Raw genomic sequence first — 23,741 nt, 5'->3', positions numbered from 1 at the left:
TTGATAAGTGCTTGAATTGTAAATTTTCTGTCCTGCTAAGCATTCAAAATGTAACAAGTAGGCTACTTTTGGGTGTCAGGGTAAGTGTATGGGGTAAAAAATATATATACACTTTTCTTTAGAAATGTAGTGAAGTAAAAGTTGTCAAATATAAATAAAGTAAAGATACTCCAAAAAAATACTGTAGTACTTTACACCACAGATACAGACTATTGAGCCACTGACTTGCGATTCTTTCTGCGTTGGACAGCCATAATGATCTGTACCAGGATCCTGTATTTGTTGTTCTTCAAGTTGTACTTGGCCTTCTTCAGGAGGTGTTCGTTCTCAGGCGCACTGTAGGGCTGCCGTAACGTTGTGTACTTCTCCCTCTCCTTCTTAATCCCCTCCTCGTCTAGGAAGAGAACAGAGAGCCTTACAACACAACTTTGAACATATTGAACACAGAGGGTTCTATTTACAGCTGGGGGATTAAGGCGACGCTAGTGTCAAATACATGTACGTTTGCAATTTCGTCATGTAAAAACTGACCCACTATCATGTTCCTGCCGTAACACCAGGTTGAGCAATTTACCTGTTTTATATCAGCTCCTTACAATCAGATGGGAGGAGTGGAAATATTTTAGGTGTGTCCTTAAAAATATGATCCAAAGTGCTAATTTCAGCCACCGCTGATTGGGATATTTATAACTAACCAAAAGCTGTTTTGGGGGGGTTAACACACTTCCCATATGCGCATGGAACAAGAGCAATCGCGAAGTAGTCAATAACGTCGATAAATGGGTTGACTCCTGAGACAGCTTGGAAATAAATCTTAAAATCACCAAAACGTTATTCAAATATTAAGTTTCATAGGAATAATTCCTTCCTCGTTTGGGAAGAAACAAGCCTGAAACCTAGAACAAAGACTGTTGACATCTAGTGGAAGCCATAGGCATTGCCATCTGGGAGCTGGATATGACCCTATACGTTCCATTGGAAGAGCATGGGCTCTCAAAGAAAATAAGTCCAGTTGGTTTTTCTTTGGATTTTCTCCTACCATATCAATTGTGTTATAGTCTCATACAATATTTTTAACATTTCTACAAACTTCAAGGTGTTTGCTATCCAATGGTACCAATTATATGCATATCCTGGCTTCTGGGCCTGAGTAACAGGCAGTTTACTTTGGGCACATCAGTCAGACAGGAAGTGGAGAAAAATAGACCCTGCTCCTGTTATCGTCAATTATCTGAGCAGTAATAAACCCCCACCTCGCAACCCAATCGACCCCAAACTGTTTACACACCTGTTGTTGGCAGAGAGAACATTTTGACGTTTTAAAGCTAATTTCTACACATTTGTCCATGTCTTATGTGTGTTTATGATACCTGGGATCAAAGCCCGACTGAGTAAAACCAGTTTTGTAAGTATCTGTGTTTTTAGTCTCTTGGCTCTATTTTTAACTAACCTAGTGCCATGGTAAATCTAAGCGTTGGCGGTAGCATTATAGCAGCCATACTCATGCGTTCCCGGATCCAGACCCATAACAGGTTCTAAACGGACCGCGGGTCCGAGTGTGACAACCTCCCACTCTGTCTGCCGAATTATTTTTCTTTGCTCTTGTTTTCCTTAATAGGATGTCGGTGGGTGGAGCCGGGAGGGTTGTAAGGGAAATGGGACACACCTAGGCTTGGGTGTTTCTCGAGGATAAATTCACCTTTCCCCCGTTCATTGAGGAGACTCACTCCACGCAGACACACTGTTATTTTTGGTTGTGGGATTTTGTGGGTTGTTTGTTTTGGCACCTTTCAACAGCCCTCATTATCACCATCTATGTACGCAACCACTCCCTTACATAAGACCACACCCCATTCTTAACTGTATATAGTTTCACTCAGTTAATACATATCTTTTTGTTATTCCATGATCTCTGCGTTGTCTCCCTTTTTGTTACGGGCTACGAGCCGGTTCATGACAAGTGATGGCTCATCTGGGATTATATGGTTGGTTCCTAGACATTTTTGCGTATAGTATTTTGTTGCATTATAATGGATTAATGCTAATTGGGATGCGCTTTGGTTGGTATTCACTGCATAGTCTTATAAGTGTTTGGTATAGTGCCTTAGAGAAGTATCAGTGATTTTGGTTGTCCTGTGACGTCATCAAATGGTGCATTGCATGGAAAAGTATGCCAGTAGGCCTAATTAAGTCTCGTTAAGCTAACTGGTAAGTGTATTTTGTTTGGGAGAAAATGTGGAGTTAGTGTTTGATAAACTCTGTAGGTGCTTTGTTTGCAGCTTTTGGTACAGCTGTTTTGAGTTGCGCTGTTTGGTAAGCCCAGTGTTGGTTGCCTTTGTTTGTTAAACTTGCCGCTGCGGTGGATAATTGGTTATGTGCTACGTTGGAGAGAGTAACATTGATTCGTTTCCAGACCCCTACACAGGCTGGGATTTCTTGCTCCTCTCACTGTTGGGATAATGGTTCGAGGAGCAGAGTTCAATCTGCTGTGTACCTCCAATGAGAGATTTGGGTAGGGTAGTGCCACTTGCTACTCAGAGCTATAGCCTTTCTTTTCCCTTGTTAGGCTTAGTGACATGTTCCACTTTGAAATACGTTGGGCATGGTTATTTTGTTTGTTATTTTTGTGTGGTGTCTGTGGACCGAGCAGTTGTCTCGGAGGCACATCCGTGCAGTTTTTTCTCCCATGCCAGCGGGCTACAGTGCGTAAATACACACCGCAAATCCACATGAAAGAAAGAACTGCTTCTGTTACAGCCAGAGCATGAACAAGCTAAACTGGAGCATGATCGTGTTAAGTATGAAAATGAATTAGAATTTAAACAGTATTTGGTGCGTGCTAAAATCAAGCTGCAACAAGAGTGGCTAGAATTAGTTAGGGAAGGAAAGCTTCCGGGGGAGAGTTTGCTTTGGGAAAGTGACCCTGAGTTACCTAGGGGTTGTTCCTCTCTCGTCGTGCCCCGGACACATTTAATACTGTTGAAAACGTACGGCTGTTGCCAAAATTTAATGAGAAGGACCCTGAGACGTTTTTTGTTGTTTGAGCATGTTTTGACACTAGGAGCTGGCCTGATTCTGATCACACTTTAATGTTGCAGTGTTTGTTGACTGGTAAAGCGCAGGAAGCATATTCAGTTATTGGTGTAGTCTACAGTGTCAGGTTAAAACAAATTGATTCCTGAGGCTTACCGCCAAAGATTTAGAATTTTTTTAAAGGCTGATAAACAGACTCATGTTGAGTTTGCGTGAGAGTTATCTTCACAGTTTAAAAGACTGATTCAGGGAATAGTGTTCTAATTAGGGGAATCGGGTTGAACACTGTCAGTTCCATTGCATAAACTGTTGGATTCTGAACTGGTGAAAGGCAAGGTTGTGGTAGGGGTGCGTCCTTCGTTTCCTATTGAGGGTATCAACGTTATCCTTGGGAATAACTTCTCTGGTGAGCGTGTATGGCCTGTCGTGTCTTCATCTCTGGTGGTTTCTGCTAAGCCATCGTTTGTAGGGATTCCCGATGAGTGCGCAGTGTTTCCCAGAGGTGTTCTCTGCAAGGGCGGTGACTCGTTCCATTATCATTACATCTCGATGTGCGGCACATCAGGGGTACTGATAATGTCGTTGCTGACGTGAACTCTCGTGCGCGCTGTTCCTGAACGCGTCTGGTCCTATTGATCGGTGGACACGCGTTTTCTCATACGCTTGGTCCCCGAGGGTATGCGTATCGTCCACGTGACTGGCCACTGTTTCTTTCGTTTATTTAGCATTGCACTGTCGCTCATGTCATCTGTTCCCTGCTGTCCTCATTTTCTTCTTTACTCTTAAAGGTTGCTTCCTTTGCGCAAAGGTTGCTGAGGTCTGGGGAGGAGGAGGTTGGCTGGGGCAGGGTGATAATGTTTACCAGGGCAGTTTTTTGTTTGTTTACGTTTGGTTAGTGTGATGTTCCGAGGTCCTTGGTGGTCCCCGGTTTTATGGGGGAGGTGGTGGGGCATAGCCAGGGACACCCCTCATTATCACATCTACTTACGCAACCACTTACTTACATTACTGATTACTGACTACACGCAGCTTTGTTAATTGTATATAGTTTTCTTTAGTTAATACATATATTTTTGTTATTTCTTGATCTCTGCATTGTCTCCCTTTTTGTTACGGGCTACGAGCCAGTTCGTGACACGAGTGTAAAAAATTATAATAATCATATATAATTTTTTACACTCCGGACCCGCGGTCCGTATTGACCCCGTTCTGGGTCCGGATTGCGCTTGAGTATGGCTGCTATAGTGCTACCGCCACCGTTTAGATTTACAATGGCGTGAGGGTATTAAAAATAGAGTCCAGAGAATTACTGTAATACAGATACAACACTTAGAACAACTTAGAGACTGAGACAGAGACTAAAAGGCTGACCGCTCTTGTCGAGTGCAGTATCCAATCATTGCACCCACAATGCTTGTGCACCGCGAGTCACGCCTCTCGCATCTCGCATAAACACCTCATTGGTGTTTAGGAGAATATACCCACGTGGGTGATTGAAAGATAAACTGAGGTCCACACTCCAGTCCAGTCGGTAGTGGTAGCCTAGTGGTTAGAGCGTTGGACTAGTAACTGAAAGGTTGCAAGTTTGAATCCCTGAACTGACAAGGTTGTTCTGCCCCTGGACAGACAGTTAACCCACTGTTCCTAGGCCGTCACTAAAAATAAGATTTGTTTTTAACTGACTTTCCTAGTTAAATGAAGGTGAAATAAATAAACTAAATACTAATGCAATTATAAAAAGCAGACAGTTGGTGCAGATAAACAAGAAAAAGACATGACACAGAGATGAAAAAGAGACAGGGGAAAAAAGAGATGTCAGAATAGGGCGTAGTCAGAGAGACAAGGATAAAAGTCAGACACAGATAGTCATCATAGTAGTCCGTGTCTACAACTGACCTTGGCAGTTCTGCAGGTTGAACAGGGGCATGTGTATGACGGTGGGCTCTTCAGTGCGTTGCCCCTCAAAAACGTAGCAGCCCTGCGGATGGTCTTTCTCCTCCCTCACACTCTCCTTCACTGGGGGAAAGGGAAGCTTCTGCTGAAGCGCGTACTTTTTGGCACTAAACACCGTCTGTGAAGAGCAGGACCAGTAGTATGGTTATGTCAATGTCCTTCTCCAAACCAGCCCCTAGTCCCTACTCCCTAGACACTAATCCCTAGTCCCTATTTCCTAGTCACTAATACCTACTTCCTAGTAACTTTTACCTAGGCCCTAGTCCCTAGGTCAGGATTGTCACTCATTCCATGGCTGGCTGAGTGGCTGCAGGTTTTAGTTTTTTCCTTTCAATTAAGACCTCCACAACCAGGTGAGGGGAGTTCCTTACTAGTTAGTACCTTCATTTATCAATCAAGTACAATGATGGAGCGTAAACCCTCAGACACTCAGCCCTCCGTGGAATGAGTTTGACACGTCCCCTAGGCCCTACATCCTAGTCACTACTCCCTAGCCCCTACACCCTAGAGAGAGAGCAAGAGAGGGGAGAGAGAGGACAGAAACACAATTAATCCTAACCAGATCATGAGAAAACAAAAAGATAATTACTTGACACATTGGACAGAATTAACAAAAAATCTGAGCAAACTAGAATGCTATTTGGCCCTAAACAGAGAGTATACAGTGGCAGACCCAAACTTAAGGAAAGCTTTGACTATATACAGATTCAATTAGCATAGCCTTGCTATTCAGAATGGCCGCTGTAGGCAGACCTGGTTCTTAAGAGAAGACAGGCTATGTGCACACTGCCCGCAAAATGAGGTGGAAACTGAGCAGCACTTCCTTACCTCCTGCCAAATGTATGACCATATTAGAGACACATATTTCCTTCAGATTACACAGATCCACAAATAATTTGAAACAAACCCGATTTTGATAAACTCATATCTACTGGGTGAAATACCAGTGTGCCATCACAGCAGCAAGATTTGTGACCTGTTGCCACAGGAAAAGGGCAACCAGTGAAGAACAAACACCATTGTAAATACAACCCATATTTATGCTTATTTATTTTCCCTTTTGTACTTTAACCATTTACATGTTTTTACAACACTGTATATAGACATAATGACATTTCTAATGTCTTTATTCTTTTGGAATTTCTGTGAGTGTAATGTTTACTGTTCATTTTTGTTTATTTCACTTTTGTATATTATCTACTTCACTTGCTTTGGCAACGTTAACATGTGTTTCCCATGCCGATAAAGCCCCTTGAATTGAGAGGGTCACTACTATCTAGGCATATCATGTTCTTCTGAAAGGCTTGAATAGGAATAAACATTGTGTGTGTGTGTGTGTGTGTGTGTGTTTGCCTCAAAGGGGTCTCCTTCGCTGAAGTCCAAGGAGATGATGAGGTCAACATCCCTGGATGTGCGCAGGACGGGGGGGTAGGGAGAGTTGATCTTTAACCCAGCGTCTACCAGATGAATCTTCTCTTTGGATGCCATGCTGCTCAGAACATTAGTGTCTGTGAAGATTGAGAGAGGGGGGGGGGGGGGGGGGGTACAGAGAGAGAGGGGGTAGAGAGAGAGAGAGAGGGGTAGAGTGGGGGTGTAGAGAGGGGGTAGAGAGAGAGAGAGAGAGGGGGGGGGTACAGAGAGAGGGTGGAGGAGTTAGAGAGATAGGGGGAGAGAGAGGAGAGAGAGAAAGAGAGAACCAACCAAGAAAGCTGCTATTTTGGAGGGAAACATCAGATCCTGATGACTGATACTAGTTATGCTATCATGTTAGGAAGAGGTCTGATGTTACTGTACCTTGGATCTTGAAGAGGAAGTTGGACGTGGTTCCCCATTCCCAATTTTGGACCAGAGGGAAAATGTTCTGCACAATCCACAACCCTGTGGGAGACACACACACCAATTTCAAATAATTAAAATCAACTGGTCAAAAATAATCTCAGTGATGGAGAGAGTATATAGTCTGTTCTGTATCCTTCCTTTACTGGAATAACACACACCTTCCATTGTAATCATACTGAATAGAAAGTAAATAGAAAGGTAAAGGTAAGTACATACTGGATAGAAAGGTAAAGGTAAGTACATACTGGATAGAAAGGTAAAGGTAAGTACATACTGGATAGAAAGGTAAAGGTAAGTACATACTGGATAGAAAGGTAAAGGTAAGTACATACTGGATAGAAAGGTAAAGGTAAGTACATACTGGATAGAAAGGTAAAGGTATGTACATACTGGATAGAAAGGTAAAGGTAAGTACATACTGGATAGAAAGGTAAAGGTAAGTACATACTGGATAGAAAGGTAAAAGTACGTACATACTGGATAGAAAGGTAAAGGTAAGTACATACTGGATGTAAAGGTAAGTACATACTGGATAGAAAGGTAAAGGTAAGTACATACTGGATAGAAAGGTAAAGGTAAGTACATACTGGATAGAAAGGTAAAGGTAAGTACATACTGGATAGAAAGGTAAAGGTAAGTACATACTGGATAGAAAGGTAAAGGTAAGTACATACTGGATAGAATGGTAAAGGTAAGTACATACTGGATAGAATGGTAAAGGTAAGTACATACTGGATAGAATGGTAAAGGTAAGTACATACTGGATAGAAAGGTAAAGGTAAGTACATACTGGATAGAAAGGTAAAGGTAAGTACATACTGGATAGAAAGGTAAAGGTAAGTACATACTGGATAGAATGGTAAAGGTAAGTACATACTGGATAGAAAGGTAAAGGTAAGTACATACTGGATAGAATGGTAAAGGTAAGTACATACTGGATAGAAAGGTAAAGGTAAGTACATACTGGATAGAATGGTAAAGGTAAGTACATACTGGATAGAAAGGTAAAGGTAAGTACATACTGGATAGAAAGGTAAAGGTAAGTACATACTGGATAGAAAGGTAAAGGTAAGTACATACTGGATAGAAAGGTAAAGGTAAGTACATACTGGATAGAATGGTAAGTACATACTGGATAGAAAGGTAAGTACATACTGGATAGAATGGTAAAGGTAAGTACATACTGGATAGAATGGTAAAGGTAAGTACATACTGGATAGAAAGGTAAGTACATACTGGATAGAAAGGTAAGTACATACTGGATAGAAAGGTAAGTACATACTGGATAGAAAGGTAAGTACGTACTGGATAGAAAGGTAAGTACATACTGGATAGAAAGGTAAGTACATACTGGATAGAAAGGTAAGTACATACTGGATAGAAAGGTAAGTACATACTGGATAGAAAGGTAAGTACATACTGGATAGAAAGGTAAGTACATACTGGATAGAAAGGTAAGTACATACTGGATAGAAAGGTAAAGGTAAGTACATACTGGATAGAATGGTAAGTACATACTGGATAGAAAGGTAAGTACATACTGGATAGAATGGTAAAGGTAAGTACATACTGGATAGAATGGTAAAGGTAAGTACGTACTGGATAGAAAGGTAAGTACATACTGGATAGAAAGGTAAGTACATACTGGATAGAAAGGTAAGTACGTACTGGATAGAAAGGTAAGTACATACTGGATAGAAAGGTAAGTACATACTGGATAGAAAGGTAAGTACATACTGGATAGAAAGGTAAGTACATACTGGATAGAAAGGTAAGTACATACTGGATAGAAAGGTAAGTACATACTGGATAGAAAGGTAAGTACATACTGGATAGAAAGGTAAGTACATACTGGATAGAAAGGTAAGTACATACTGGATAGAAAGGTAAGTACATACTGGATAGAAAGGTAAGTACATACTGGATAGAAAGGTAAGTACATACTGGATAGAAAGGTAAGTACATACTGGATAGAAAGGTAAGTACATACTGGATAGAAAGGTAAGTACATACTGGATAGAAAGGTAAGTACATACTGGATAGAAAGGTAAGTACATACTGGATAGAAAGGTAAGTACATACTGGATAGAAAGGTAAGTACATACTGGATAGAAAGGTAAGTACATACTGGATAGAAAGGTAAGTACATACTGGATAGAAAGGTAAGTACATACTGGATAGAAAGGTAAGTACATACTGGATAGAAAGGTAAGTACATACTGGATAGAAAGGTAAGTACATACTGGATAGAAAGGTAAGTACATACTGGATAGAAAGGTAAGTACATACTGGATAGAAAGGTAAGTACATACTGGATAGAAAGGTAAGTACATACTGGATGGTAAAGGTAAGTACATACTGGATAGAATGGTAAAGGTAAGTACATACTGGATAGAAAGGTAAAGGTAAGTACATACTGGATAGAAAGGTAAAGGTAAGTACATACTGGATAGAAAGGTAAAGGTAAGTACATACTGGATAGAACGGTAAAGGTAAGTACATACTGGATAGAAAGGTAAAGGTAAGTACATACTGGATAGAACGGTAAAGGTAAGTACATACTGGATAGAAAGGTAAAGGTATGTTTTTTTCTTGAACTGCATTGTTGGTTAAGGGCTTGCTAGTAAGCATTTCACGGTAAAGTCTACACAAGTTGTATTCGGCACATGTGGTAAATAAAGTTTGATTTGATTTAATGAAAAAAAAACATTACCATCGAAGAGCCAGGAGTTTCTTATTGGCACTTTGTCATGCTTTTCCAATGTTCTCATCGACTCCCTGGACATCCCTTCATCTGCAGAGAATAAGACACAGATGACCTCATTGTCTGGCATGTATCACACGGTTTGAAACAGCACCTGATAAAAATGATGCTTAAGACGTCATTGATGTTATACTTTTGATAAAGTAATACACGCATCGGCACACTGCTTCAAAGTTAGCTGCTTAGAGACTTCGACACATGCCTCAGAAATCCAGTATCAAACCTAACATCACTAGTTAAGGTTAGGCATTAACTTTGAGTGGTTAGGATTAGGCGTTAACTTTGAGTGGTTAGGATTAGGATTAGGCATTAACTTGGAGTGGCTTGGATAAGGGTAAATTGTCAATGGAAAGTGCTGTCAAAAATGTGCATTAGCAACAATAATTAGAAAACAAATACACTTAAAGATCTTTTGTCAAAATTGACCAGAAACTGATTTGAACTCCTGACGTTCAGGTTGCATGTCATTGTTGTACGCCCGCTCAACAACCCCAATCTACCACCTTGCAAGCCAATCTTCCATTTCTATCCCTCTGCTGGTTACTATTGTCTGATACGTGCGTGCACACACACTTAGCCAGTAACCACTATCCCCTACAGCAGGAACACGTATCCTATAAGTGACTGAGCGGCTGGACATGATGCTGAACCACAGGGGGCTGGTGGTGGGAGAAATCGGATCATGGGTTCACTGCAATGGATAGAACGGAATGAGAAATCGTACCAAACACGTGTTTGATATGTGTTTGATACCGTTCATGATGCCATTCCCAAGCATTACAATAAGCAGTCTTCTGATTTCTCCCTCCACCAGCCTCCCCTAGTTTACCTCAGTTAATAAATATATTTTTGTATTCCATGATCTCTGCGTTGTCTCCCTTTTTGTTACGGGATACGAGCCGGTTCATGACAAGTGATGGCTCATCTGGGATTATATGGTTGGTTCCTAGACATTTTTGCGTATAGTATTTTGTTGCATTATAATGGATTAATGCTAATTGGGATGCGCTTTGGTTGGTATTCACTGCATAGTCTTATAAGTGTTTGGTATAGTGCCTTAGAGAAGTATCAGTGATTTTGGTTGTCCTGTGACGTCATCAAATGGTGCATTGCATGGAAAAGTATGCCAGTAGGCCTAATTAAGTCTCGTTAAGCTAACTGGTAAGTGTATTTTGTTTGGGAGAAAATGTGGAGTTAGTGTTTGATAAACGCTGTAGGTGCTTTGTTTGCAGCTTTTGGTACAGCTGTTTTGAGTTGCGCTGTTTGGTAAGCCCAGTGTTGGTTGCCTTTGTTTGTTAAACTTGCCGCTGCGGTGGATAATTGGTTATGTGCTACGTTGGAGAGAGTAACATTGATTCGTTTCCAGACCCCTACACAGGCTGGGATTTCTTGCTCCTCTCACTGTTGGGATAATGGTTCGAGGAGCAGAGTTCAATCTGCTGTGTACCTCCAATGAGAGATTTGGGTAGGGTAGTGCCACTTGCTACTCAGAGCTATAGCCTTTCTTTTCCCTTGTTAGGCTTAGTGACATGTTCCACTTTGAAATACGTTGGGCATGGTTATTTTGTTTGTTATTTTTGTGTGGTGTCTGTGGACCGAGCAGTTGTCTCGGAGGCACATCCGTGCAGTTTTTTCTCCCATGCCAGCGGGCTACAGTGCGTAAATACACACCGCAAATCCACATGAAAGAAAGAACTGCTTCTGTTACAGCCAGAGCATGAACAAGCTAAACTGGAGCATGATCGTGTTAAGTATGAAAAGGAATTAGAATTTAAACAGTATTTGGTGTGTGCTAAAATCAAGCTGCAACAATTACCATCGGAGACCCAGGAGTTTGTTATTGTCACTTCGTCTGGCTTTTCCAATGTTCTCATCGACCTACTGAACATCGCTTCATCTGCAGAGAATAAGACAAAGATTACCTATCAAACCTAACATCACTAGTTAAGGTTAGGCGTTAACTTTGAGTGGTTAGGATTAGGCGTTAACTTTGAGTGGTTAGGATTAGGATTAGGCATTAACTTGGAGTGGCTTGGATAAGGGTAAATTGTCAATGGAAAGTACTGTCAAAAATGTGCATTAGCAACAATAATTAGAAAACAAATACACTTAAAGCACTTTTGTCAAAATTGACCACCAGCCTCCCCTATTGGAGCTGTACTAGATACAGATGTCCACTGTTTATAACTACCTAGTACCATATACCCTCTTACACTAAGACCATATTACCACATAACCATACTGAATTTTACATCCAGGTCCCCAAACCTTCTGTAAAAACCTTCTGTAAAAAAACTCAGCTCCAAGTGCAGGTGTAGGGTCTAATGCCTCTAAGTATAAAAGTACTACATAGTGCTACCTACCTATAAAGGGTTCTTCAGTTGTCTCTGTGGGAGAACCCTTTGGAACCCTTTTTCGTTACATGTAGAGCCTTTTCCACAGAAGGTTATAAATGGAACCTAATGGGGTTCGACAGTACATGGAACCCATAAAGAACCCATAAACCCATAAAGTGTTCTCCCACACGGACAACCAAAGAATCCTTTAGGAACTCTTTATATCTCAGAGTGCAGGCTGGTGGGCTAACCTGGTGTTGGAGTGTAGCGTTCGTCCTTCCAGTCTTTTGCCCAGCTGCCTGAGGAGAGGATGAGCTCCAGACTGACTGTCTCTATGAACTTCTTTCTCTCCACCAAGCTGGTTTTCTTCCAGCTCTCAGGGTCCGTGTTCCACAGCATCTCACCCTTACTGCTCACAAGACCTAGAGTCATTATACACATTATCACACAGTTCATGATAATGGTGTCTTTTTGTTTGTGTGTGTGTGTGTGTGTGTGTGTGTGTGTGTGTGTGTGTGTGTGTCTCTCTCGCTCTCGCGCTCTCTCTCTCGCGCTCTCTCTCTCTCTCTCTCTCACCCTTCAGTAGCTGTCCCAGTGTGGTGATGACTTCCATTGTCTTCTGTGGATCTGGGTCCTCAGCATACTTGATCAGCTCAGACACACACCTCACCACTTGGGAGGGCACACACTCACACACCACCTCTTCCTCCGTCTTTAAGCTCTCGTACCCTGCAGAACAAAGCAGGTTGGTCAGGTGTAGTGGAGGTGATTTGGAAACACAACCCCCTCTCATGATGAGGTAACCCTGTCTGAGACATCTAAATCTCAAGTCCCGCCCTCGGACCTTGAGGATGTCCTCTTGGCCAATTCCCTTCCAGCTATTACAATGAGCCTGACCTCCTATAGCTTCTCCCACCAGCCTCCTCTGGTCAATTTACCTCCCCACACCAGCTGGAATGCGGTTTTAACCAATCAGCATTCAGGATTAGACCCACCCGTTGTTTAATGTCTAGTATGGTCTTGTAGTTTGTCTGCTATTGTCCCGTAGTTTGTCTATTATACGGGTGGGTCTAATCCTGAATGCTGATTGGTTAAAACCAGTTTCCAGCCGGTGTCGATTCCACGGCTAAATCTATGACATTAGATCTATGACCTATTTACTCTGTTCCATCTGACTACGTAATCCACTGTCTCATCAGCCCAGCCAGGCAATTTATAAACTTGATCTCTACTATAAAAACATCTAGAGATAATCTAACATTTATTTTAGACTAACATTTAGTTTTCAACATTAGAGATTTGTATAAACCTTGCTGTCTATCTCCGACATTTGCAACATTGTTTCAATTTACCAATTCGATCTCCAGCTGCCCCATAGTAATGAACGAGTATACAAAGAAATGTAAATTGAAAACAGGTCAAACGAAACAAAGTGCAACTAGTTTGCAGTCTTTTCAGCTTCAGTATGAAGTGATTTTAGCTGTCTTGTTGGATAGATCCTCTGAACAACAGTGGCCTTGACACGTGAGCAAATTTCTATGCCATGCGAAATTGCGCCTCATTAGCCCACTGTTATGGATGTACCTAAATAATGTCACTAAAAAACAGCTTAATTAAACAAATGCAAATGCAGGTACATTGCTGTTATTCTAGCTTTTTGCCGTGACTGTAATTAGCCGTAATTGGCTAGTTAGCAAGCAAGGGATAAGAACGTCCAAAACAAGGATCCCTCCACAGTCTCATAGAGGATCTGGATCATTTTTCGAACCTCTCAGGATATTAGATATTGATTTTACATTACCATGTAGTTTACCAATAAAATGGTCTGACGGTGATGTGGATGTACTCTGTATATATATCCAGAAAGAAATAAATTATCATTCCAATCATTTTAATAGAAAGTTAGCAAAAATAGATAATATCTTGCTACCATGGAAAGGTAAATACCTTTCTGTTTGTGGAAATATTACCCTGATTCACTTTTGAGTCTTTTCCCAGTTTACCTATTTGCTTATGGTCTTGCTTACACCTAGCCAACAGTTTTTAAATCATATGAGAAAAAAATATAGAATTTTATTTGAAACCGCAAGCCAGACAAAATTAAACGGGTCTATTTATATAATGAATATGAATTTGGAGGGCATTATACCTCTCACTAAAGGTTTCAGTCATAAAAAAGTTATACTTAAATCCGAACTGGTTCTCTAGCAAATTAGTAAGAATGTCTCACCTTATATTCAAAAAAATATTTTTTCAAAAAACATTTGTTTAAAAATAAATAAGTATCATCTTTGTAGATGATATCATAAATACGAGTGGTGGAGTTATGTCACACATACAGCGAACAAAAACATATGGAAATGTCTGCTCTACCCAAAATTACAACCAAATAATTGCAGCATTACCACAAAAATGTAAGGAACTTAAAAAAAACTGTACTTAACTAGGCAAGTTGGTTAAGAAAAAATCTTATTCCCAATGACGGCCAAACCCGGACGACACTGGGCCAGTTGTGCGCCGCCCTATGATACAGCATGGAATCGAACAAGGAACTATAGTGTCACCTCTAGCACTGAGATGCAGTGCCTTGGACCGCTGCGCTTCTCAGGAACCCAGAATTGGTTAAAGAAAATTGTGATAAATAAAAAAGGATCAGTTTCATTTAAGGACCAAGACATTGACCATTGTGCCATATAGATTGCGAAATAGTTGACGTACCGATTCCATGGCACATGGTTTTTGAACTGATACGCAAAATGACGCCAGATTCAAAACTTTTCAATTTAAAATTATTATACAAATTTTCGCAACCAATAGAATGTTATTTATATGGGGGATACAACCTTCCCAGCAATGCAGATATTGCTGTGAAGAGGAGGAATCATTGGATCATTTGTTTTGGTACTGTCCATAAGGTCACAGGTCCAGGAATAGTTGAAGAATTGCAATATTTACCTGCACCACAACCTGCAGATGACACTACTGGGCGATCTGAAAAGTCATAGTCAATTGATCAATAATATAATAATACTTTTAACAAAACTGTTTATTTTCAATTTACAATCTGTAAAAACAATGAGAATAGAAAGGTTCAGAACTTTTGTGAAAAATCACAGCACAGTAGAAAAATAAATGGCAAATAGAAATCCAATATGGATGGTGTTAAGAGATAGATGGAAGGGGTTAAATGGAGCTGAAGGTTGGGACTAATAACAACTAATAACAGCAAGATAACTAATGTAAAACATACTGTGTCCGTAAAACAAATACAGGTTAAGAACTGTTTTGAAAAAGTACAGTTTGAAAGATATGGCAATTAGAAATAAAACCGGATGGACATCAGAAATAGATGGGAGTAGAGGAGGGACAGGAGTAAAAACAAAATAATATATATATAACTATTGTAAAATAGACTGTGTCCATAAAATGTATATAGTATGTATAAGCTGGAAATACAGGCCTTAGCGTTGTTGTTCACTAGTTTGCTCCAATTGGGGGAGGGGTGGTAGGGTTGGAGGGTAATTAAGGAAATGTATACATTTTATAAAGGTACTGTATGTATGTACAGTGGGGAGAACAAGTATTTGAAACACTGCCGATTTTGCAGGTTTTCCTACTTACAAAGCATCTAGAGGTCTGTAATTTTTTAACATAGGTACACTTCAACTGTGAGAGATGGAATCTAAAACAAAAATCCAGAAAATCACATTGTGTGATTTTTAAGTAATTCATTTGCATTTTATTGCATGACATAAGTATTTGATCACCTACCAACCAGTAAGAATTCCGGCTCTCACAGACCTGTTAGTTTTTCTTTAAGAAGCCCTCCTGTTCTCCACTCATTACATGTATTAACTGCACCTGTTTGAACTCGTTACCTGTCTAAAAGACACCTGTCCACACACTCAATCAAACAGACTCCAACCTCTCCACAATGGCCAAGACTAGAGAGCTGTGTAAGGACATCAGGGATAATATTGTAGACCTGCACAAGGCTGGGATGGGCTACAGGACAATAGGCAAGCAGCTTGGTGAGAAGGCAACAACTGTTGGCGCAATTATTAGAAAATGGAAGGGGTTCAAGATGACGGTCAATCACCCTCGGTCTGGGGCTCCATGCAAGATCTCACCTCGTGGGGCATCAATGATGAGGAAGGTGAGGGATCAGCCCAGAACTGCACAGCAGGAACTGGTCAATGACCTGAAGAGAGCTGGGACCACAGTCTCAAAGAAAACCCTTAGTAACACACTACACGGTCATGGATTAAAATCCTACAACGCACGCAAGGTCCCCCTGCTCAAGCCAGCGCATGTCCAGGCCCGTCTGAAGTTTGCCAATGACCATCTGGATGACCTAGAGGAGGAATCGGAGAAGGTCATGTGGTCTAATGAGACAAAAACAGAGCTTTTTGGTCTAAACTCCACTCGCCGTGTTTGGAGGAAGAAGAAGGATGAGTACAACCCCAAGAACACCATCCCAACCGTGAAGCATGGTGGTGGAAACATCATTCTTTGGGGATGCTTTTCTGCAAAGGGGACAGGACGACTGCACCGTATTGAGGGGAGGATGGATGGGGCCATGTATCGTGAGATCTTGGCCAACAACCTCCTTCCCTCTGTAAGAGCATTGAAGATGGGTCGTGGCTGGGTCTTCCAGCATGACAACGACCCAAAACACACAGCCAGGGCAACTAAGGAGTGGCTCCGTAAGAAGCATCTCAAGGTCCTGGAGTGGCCTAGCCAGTCTCCAGACCTGAACCCAATTGAAAATCTTTGGAGGGAACTGAAAGTCCGTATTGCCCAGCGAAAGCCCCGAAACCTGAAGGATCTGGAGAAGGTCTGTATGGAGGAGTGGGCCAAAATCCCTGCTGCAGTGTGTGCAAACCTGGTCAAGAACTACAGGAAACGTATGAACTCTGTAATCGCAAACAAAGGTTTCTGTACCAAATATTAAGTTCTGCTTTTCTGATATATCAAATACTTATGCAATAAAATGCAAATTAATTACTTAAAAATCATACAATGTGACTTTCTGGATTTTTGTTTTAGATTCTGTCTCTTGAAGTGTACCTATGATCTCTAAGTGTACATATGACCTTAAGTGTACCTATGATCTCTAAGTGTACCTAATACTTATTTTCCACCATAATTTGCAAATAAATTCATAACAAATCCTACAATGTGATTTTCTATTTTTTTTTCTCATTTTGTCTGTCATAGTTGAAGTGTACTTATGATGAAAATTACAGGCCTCGCTCATCTTTTTAAGTGGGAGAACTTGCACAATTGGTGGCTGACTAAATACTTTTTTGCCCCACTGTAGGTATGTATGTATGTATATATATTTTCAAAAAATATATGGCGGATTGGAAGCGATGAAGACAATTACATTGACGGAAGCTATAATCTACCTGCAATATTAAAGCTGATCACAGCCAGTATGGCAAAGGAACATTTACAACAAACGACTGGGTCATGAATATGTAGCTAGCCCATTGTATAAAAGTTATTAAGTCCTCGAAGCCGGTGTTTGGAGGATATATTGGCACAGTTTGCCGACCCTCGGCTTTGTCTCGAGCCTAACAACTCCTGTGCCAAAATATCCTCCAAACACCGGCTTCACTGGCATCATCACTTAACATTTGGCCTGTAGTTTATTGTCTACTATTATCCTGTAGTTTGTTTCATGTATTGTCCTGTAGATTATGGTCTAGTATTGTCCTGTAGTTTATGGTCTAGTAGTGTCCTGTAGTTTATGGTCTAGTATTGTCCTGTAGTTTATGGTCTAGTAGTGTCCTGTAGTTTATTAGTGCCCTGTAGTTTATGGTCTAGTAGTGTCCTGTAGTTTATTGTCCTGTAGTTTATGGTGTCTTAGTTTATTAGTGCCCTGTAGTTTATGGTCTAGTAGTGTCCTGTAGTTTATTGTCTAGTATTGTCTTGTAGATTATTGTCTAGTATTGTCCTGTAGATTATGGTCTATTATTGTCCTGTAGTTTATTGTCTAGTATTGTCTTGTAGATTATTGTCTAGTACTGTCCTGTAGATTATTGTCCTGTAGATTGTCTAGTATTGTCCTGTAGTTTATGGTCTATTATTATCCTGTAGTTTATTGTCTAGTATTGTCTTGTAGATTATAATCTAGTATTGTCCTGTAGATTATTGTCCTGTAGATTATTGTCTAGTATTGTCCTGTAGATTATGGTCTATTATTGTCCTGTAGATTATTGTCTAGTATTGTCCGGTAGTTTATTGTCTACTATTGTTTTGGAGTATTGTTTTACATTTTTTGTGTTTGTTTTTGATTGAAGGTGATTCTCTTCGTTGTTGTTGTTTCTTTGTGTGTGTGTACTGGGTCTGTTCCTGGGTTGCAGGCTAACTAGCAGGCTAACTAGCAGGCTAACTTGCATGCTGTACTGTAGCTTACCTCCAAATAATCTCCAGATCCTTTTTACTACCTCATCATTGTTTATCTGCATGTCTGCAAAGGCACTCCCACAGATACCTGCCCAGCAACAACAAACACACAACAATAAATTGATGTGTGGGTGTGTGCACACGTTTGCTTGTACATGTGTGTGTCTGTGGGTTCCCCACCTTGCAGCAGAACCATGTCCATTTCCTTCCTCTTCTCTATCAGAGCTCCACCTTCAAACTTACTCCCAAGACAGGAAGTGGGGATGAAAGCGCCCAATCCGGAGAAGCCACTCTCGTAGGGGGTCATCTCAAACCACACCCCTACAGAAAATTGGTAAATTACAGATATTTACATTCATTGGCTTTCTCTGAAATGACACACTATTCGCTATGTAGCCCGACTGGGACTCAGACTAATGCCTGGCTTGCTTTTTGGGTGTCTACAGATGAGTGTTAGTTCATATGGTTCATATTGCATGAGTTGTTTATATTATTTGTATTGTTCTTGCAGTGTGAGACAATTGTCTTTGTTAAAAATGTAATGCAATTACATTTGATTGATTGATGCCGCGTTCACTATGAACTCAGAACTAGGAAACAAAGAAAGTTCTGAATTTCAGAGTTTGCATGAACCCTGCATAAGTCACCTTTAGTGTCATCCTGATTGCGGCAGTCTAGTTCTATGGCGCTGTAGATGGGGTAGGGGTTGGTGATGTGAGCATCTTCAGAGAGACAGCGAGTGTGCATCTGATACAGGAGAGAGAGAACAAGGGGGAAGAGATGGGGGGGGGGGGGTGGAGAGACAGGGAAAGAGAGAACAACCGTGGTGAAGAGATGATGGGGGGGATAATTAGCCCAACAGAGGCAGACACACAAATTCACACACTGGCAGACAGACAAATATACACACACACACTGGCAAACCGACAGACACACACGCAATCACACAAACACAACCATACACTGACCTCTTTCATGAAATAGGAGGCAGTGAAGGCGCCCCAGAAGTCAGTGAGGTTGAAGTCCTGGTTTTCTTTCTTTCTCAATTTCAGCCACTCCACAGCTTTGCTCAAGTTCACTGTAGGACCCTTCAGCGTCTTTATCACCTCATTACAACGCTTATTCAATGACCAATCTGGATCGCTGTACAGGGATGACATGCACCTGTGTGTGTGTGTGTGTGTGTGTGTGTGTGTGTGTGTGTGTGTGTGTGTGTGTGTGTGTGTGTGTGTGTGTGTGTGTGTGTGTGTGTGTGTGTGTGTGTGTGTGTGTGTGTGAGTGCGAGAGCGAGTGAGTGAGTGCGAGAGAGCGAGATACCTAGCATATTCAAAATTAACTTTCCTGCTAAGAACAATAGTAAGTGTGTGTGTGTATACCAGGTGGTGCCTGACACCCCACACATATAGAGGAGGCTGCCCAGCAGGTTGTCCTGTCCTAGCTGATGCAGAGATCCCAGCATGCCCACTGCTGCCCTCTCTCCTCCACCTGACCCCAGCAACGCTATGTTAGGAACATCCTCCTGAGAGATGGGGAGAGAGAGGAATAAAGAGAGAGATATAGCGAGAACAAAAGACAGAGAGAGAGAGAGACCGAAAGAGATCAAATCTAAAGGATTTTACATCAGTATCCCATCATACAGTGTGTTATATAAGGATAAGGTGGGGGGGACAGGACTAACAACTGGCAGCTGGAGACATGGGAGTGGGCTCCATATGTAGTTGGCTGTGGAGAGAGGGAGGAGTTAGAGAAAGAGCATGAGTACCAGAGATAGTGATCGATAGAGAAGACAGGACTACCCACCAGTTCACAGTTGAAACCCTGACCTTTCAGCCACTTCTTAATCTGAGTCTTCCTCAACGTCACGTATTTTCCCTCCTCGTCATTGATGGAGTGAGACAGACGCACAGTCTGACAGAATGAACGAGAGACAGAAAAAAGATGATACAGTTTGGTTTAACTGAGCCATAACACTTCTAAAGTAACATAGTATTTCAATGACAAGTTAGCTGATTCTGATATCTTATACTCTTACTTTGTCAGGAAAGTATGTGTGTGTTCTACTGAGGATGGGCCTCTATGAGATAGCACTGACAGAGGAGATTCACAATGTCTTTGGGTGATTAAACCTAAAGAGCATTCCAGATAACAGGAGGTAATGGTTTTGAGCTATGAAGTACCAGGAATGAGATTAGAACCTCGTTTTAGGGACAAAATGAACAATAATTTATAGTGAATTATCTGGCTAAGGGATACTCCTTTCTCAATTATAAAGTCCCTTTGTGAAGTGTTCGTAGGATCTGTGGTTCGTCATGTAGGTTATCAATAAGATATTTCATAATATTGTGTGGTTTCTTTCAGACAAATGTCCTATTCTATATTTTGAAGATGAGTTTCTTACCTTAGGAGTATTTCTTGGTTGCAACATTGTTCTCACTGAGTCAACTAAAACAGATCCTTTAAACACAAACCAATCCCTTTGTTTGTATCCATGTCATAGGGTCAGAAAACTCTTGATAAGATCTTATTCATAGTAAAAATACATTAATAATAATATTACTGTGATTGACATTCACCCTAAATTATCACAGTTGGGTCCAAGGACTTATAGTACTCAGTTGAAACCCAAAGGCATTCTAATATATATTTATATGTCCTAAACATATATATCAATGTGACTTCAGAACTAGAAGCCAAAGACTCTAGACTGATTTGAATATAGGTCACCTGTATCATTCTATTACACAACAATCAATCACATTTATTTATATAGCATTTTTTTCAAAGACAGATTGTCAAAGGGTTTTATAACAATATCATATTATATATATATATATATATATATAATCGATAAAATAATAAAACTACACACAAAAGCTACATGCAGTGTTTAGACAGAGAAGTCTTACCAGAGATGTACAGTACAGCAGACTAGTCCAGTCTTAATCTTCACCTCCAGTTGATCTCCTATTGATCTCCACACTCTAGTCCCGTCCTCTGTCATCTTATATAGTCCCTGTTACACACACACACAGACACACACACACACACATATACACACACACGCTGGGAGTGACAGATACTGGGATAATACCCAGGAGAAACTTAACTGTTGCTCAGTAACACATAATTAGTGACACATCCTTGGGGAACAGGAGTAGTAGGATATTTTGGGGCTGATGTTATCATACTGAATAATACCAGTAGACCTACACCTATGCCCATTTAACATTCACTTGTACCAACATGACATGTCACTTGCCTCATATTTTGTTTTAATGTCACTCAATCCTCAGTGTCACTCAGCCTTACTGATGTACCTTAGATGCTGCTACAGTATATACAGTATTTTCCCTGACTGCTATGCAAAACTCTGTCTCTGTTTTTTGTCATGTCATGCTACTTTGTGATTAGTGAATAACCTCAATGACTGGGCAACCAACAACAATGTTAACATTGGAGCACATGCAAATAAGACTTGATTTACGTGTGTCAAAAGTCTCATTGTTTTCTAATTGTCTAATTTAATTATGAAGTACTCAGGGGTCAAAAGTAGAATTCATTACCTCCTGGTATGGGATCTCCTGTGTGCATGCACATGTCAAACAATTCCTCCAAAGGTCTCCTTTACTAGGCTACCTGCACACATTCATCCACTACCAACATACATGTATTTCCAGCCTTGTGGTGAATGGGAAGATACATTTGTTACACGAAACACCAAAAAGTTAATTACATTTGGCAGTTGTCAATTAGGCCAGAATGTATGCCTCCACTGCTGTCCACGCACATCTAGGCCACTCATCTCTGCCTTGAAAAAATGTCAATGTTCTCGTAGAATAACATCACATGTTGGAGCGTAGGCTATACCACCGGTTTTCAAGTCCATTCGCTCAATTGTCATGCCTCTGACTGGTGGTAATTATAATGGTGTAACAGCCTACAGTTTTCCTGACATTTTGTTTTCATTATTGTGATAGGCTCATGTTTTATCTGTATGGCGCACCCCAACTATTTATTTTTCCGGTATGCATACCGGACCATACCACCTTACTTTCACCCCTGGAAGTGCTATAATTTGACCTTTCTGGATGTTTAACTCCATTTAATTCAACAGTGGGAAGTTATCTTCATGAAAGTAGCTCATGCAGTTACTGAAACAGTGATACCTCTTGAATGATATTTTTGTTCTGATTTCAATGGTATTCACAAATGACGTGGATTTAAGCCTCCTCATCATAAGCCCCACAAACACAGCTGATTTGCCTGCTTCAACATGGCATCACACTGCTTCCTCCATTCCTGAAGAGGGTGGCTTGAAGCATCATCGTCAAAAGCCCCACAAACCCTGTTGCCTGCTTCAACATGTCATCACACTGCCTCCTCCATTCCTGAAGAGGGTGGCTTGAAGCATCACCGTCAAAAGCCCCACAAACCCTGTTGCCTGCTTCAACATGTCATCACACTGCCTCCTCCATTCCTGAAGAGGGTGGCTTGAAGCATCATTATCACAAGCTCCACAAACCCTGCTGATTCAACTCTGGTTTACACCACATGAAGTGCAGCCTAGCAGGTACCCCTCCCTTGTTATAAAACCTTAGTTTCTTCATATCTCCCAGAATTGTTTTTATTTTTATTTCCCCTTTATTTAACCAGGTAGGCCAGTTGAGAACAAGTTCTCATTTACAACTTCGACCTGGCCAAGATAAAGCAAAGCAGTTCGACACAAACAACAGAGTTACGTACAGTCAATAATACAGTAGAAAAATCTATAAAATGTCACGTACGTGAGGAGAGACGGACCAAGGCGCAGCGGAAATTGAGTTCCACATATTTATTTAAAGTGAAACTTGAACAACAATAAACTAACGAGACGTGGTGCACAAACACAAAATATTATCCCACAAACACATGTGGGGAAAAATGCTACCAAAATATGATCCCCAATTAGAGACAACTATTACCAGCTGCCTCTAATTGTGAATCATACAAATCACCAACATAGAAAAATAAACTAGAACCCCACATAGAAATTATAAACTAGAAGGGTATTCTAGTCACGCCCTGACCTACTACACCATAGAGAAACAAGGGCTCTCTATGGTCAGGGCATGGCATATACAGTGTGTGCAAATGTAGTAAGATTATGGAGATAAGGTAATAATCAGGCCATAGTAGTGAAATAATTACTATTTAGCAATTTAACACTGGAGTGGTAGATGTGCAGAAGATGAATGTGCAAGTAGAGATACTGGGGTGCAAAGGAGCAAAAAAAGAAATAACAATATGGGGATAGGGTAGATGGGTGGGCTATTTACAGATGGGCTGTGTACAGGTGCAATGATCGGTAAGCTGCTGTGACAGCTGATGCTTGTTTAACCCCCAATCCTTTCCTGACATCCCAA

The 23,741-nt window shown here is 40.9% G+C and overlaps 1 protein-coding gene across 1 annotated transcript; it reads right to left on the bottom strand.

Moving 5' to 3' along the window:
• Positions 1-209: 209 nt before the first annotated feature.
• On the bottom strand, positions 210-20,764 carry LOC139417480 (cytosolic phospholipase A2 gamma-like). Its single transcript, XM_071166759.1, has 15 exons — positions 20,738-20,764; positions 20,140-20,247; positions 19,716-19,858; positions 19,308-19,503; positions 18,987-19,086; positions 18,520-18,660; positions 18,350-18,427; positions 12,502-12,654; positions 12,177-12,347; positions 11,406-11,486; positions 9,539-9,619; positions 6,781-6,864; positions 6,340-6,494; positions 4,930-5,104; positions 210-394 (listed from the first exon to the last, which is right to left on the bottom strand). The coding sequence occupies exons 1-15, from the start codon at positions 20,762-20,764 to the stop codon at positions 210-212; spliced, it is 1,878 nt and encodes a 625-aa protein (XP_071022860.1).
• Between the last annotated feature and the right edge of the window lie 2,977 nt (positions 20,765-23,741).

The sequence above is a fragment of the Oncorhynchus clarkii genome, chromosome 9 (genome assembly GCF_045791955.1).
Source record: "Oncorhynchus clarkii lewisi isolate Uvic-CL-2024 chromosome 9, UVic_Ocla_1.0, whole genome shotgun sequence".
In the NCBI taxonomy this organism is placed as follows: domain Eukaryota; kingdom Metazoa; phylum Chordata; class Actinopteri; order Salmoniformes; family Salmonidae; genus Oncorhynchus; species Oncorhynchus clarkii.
The sequence above is the reverse complement of the archived record's forward strand: the minus strand, read 5'-3'. Positions and strand labels throughout refer to the sequence as shown.

Bases quoted from the DNA above. Each gene is read 5' to 3' on its own strand.
- LOC139417480 (XM_071166759.1), bottom strand. From the start codon at position 20,764: ATGTTGCAACCAAGAAATACTCCTAAG. The intron at 19,859-20,139 runs GTGGGTAGTCCT...CCCATCTCTCAG, and splicing joins AGGGTTTCAACTGTGAACTG to GAGGATGTTCCTAACATAGC. The intron at 19,504-19,715 runs GTATACACACAC...ACACACACACAG, and splicing joins GGGGTGTCAGGCACCACCTG to GTGCATGTCATCCCTGTACA.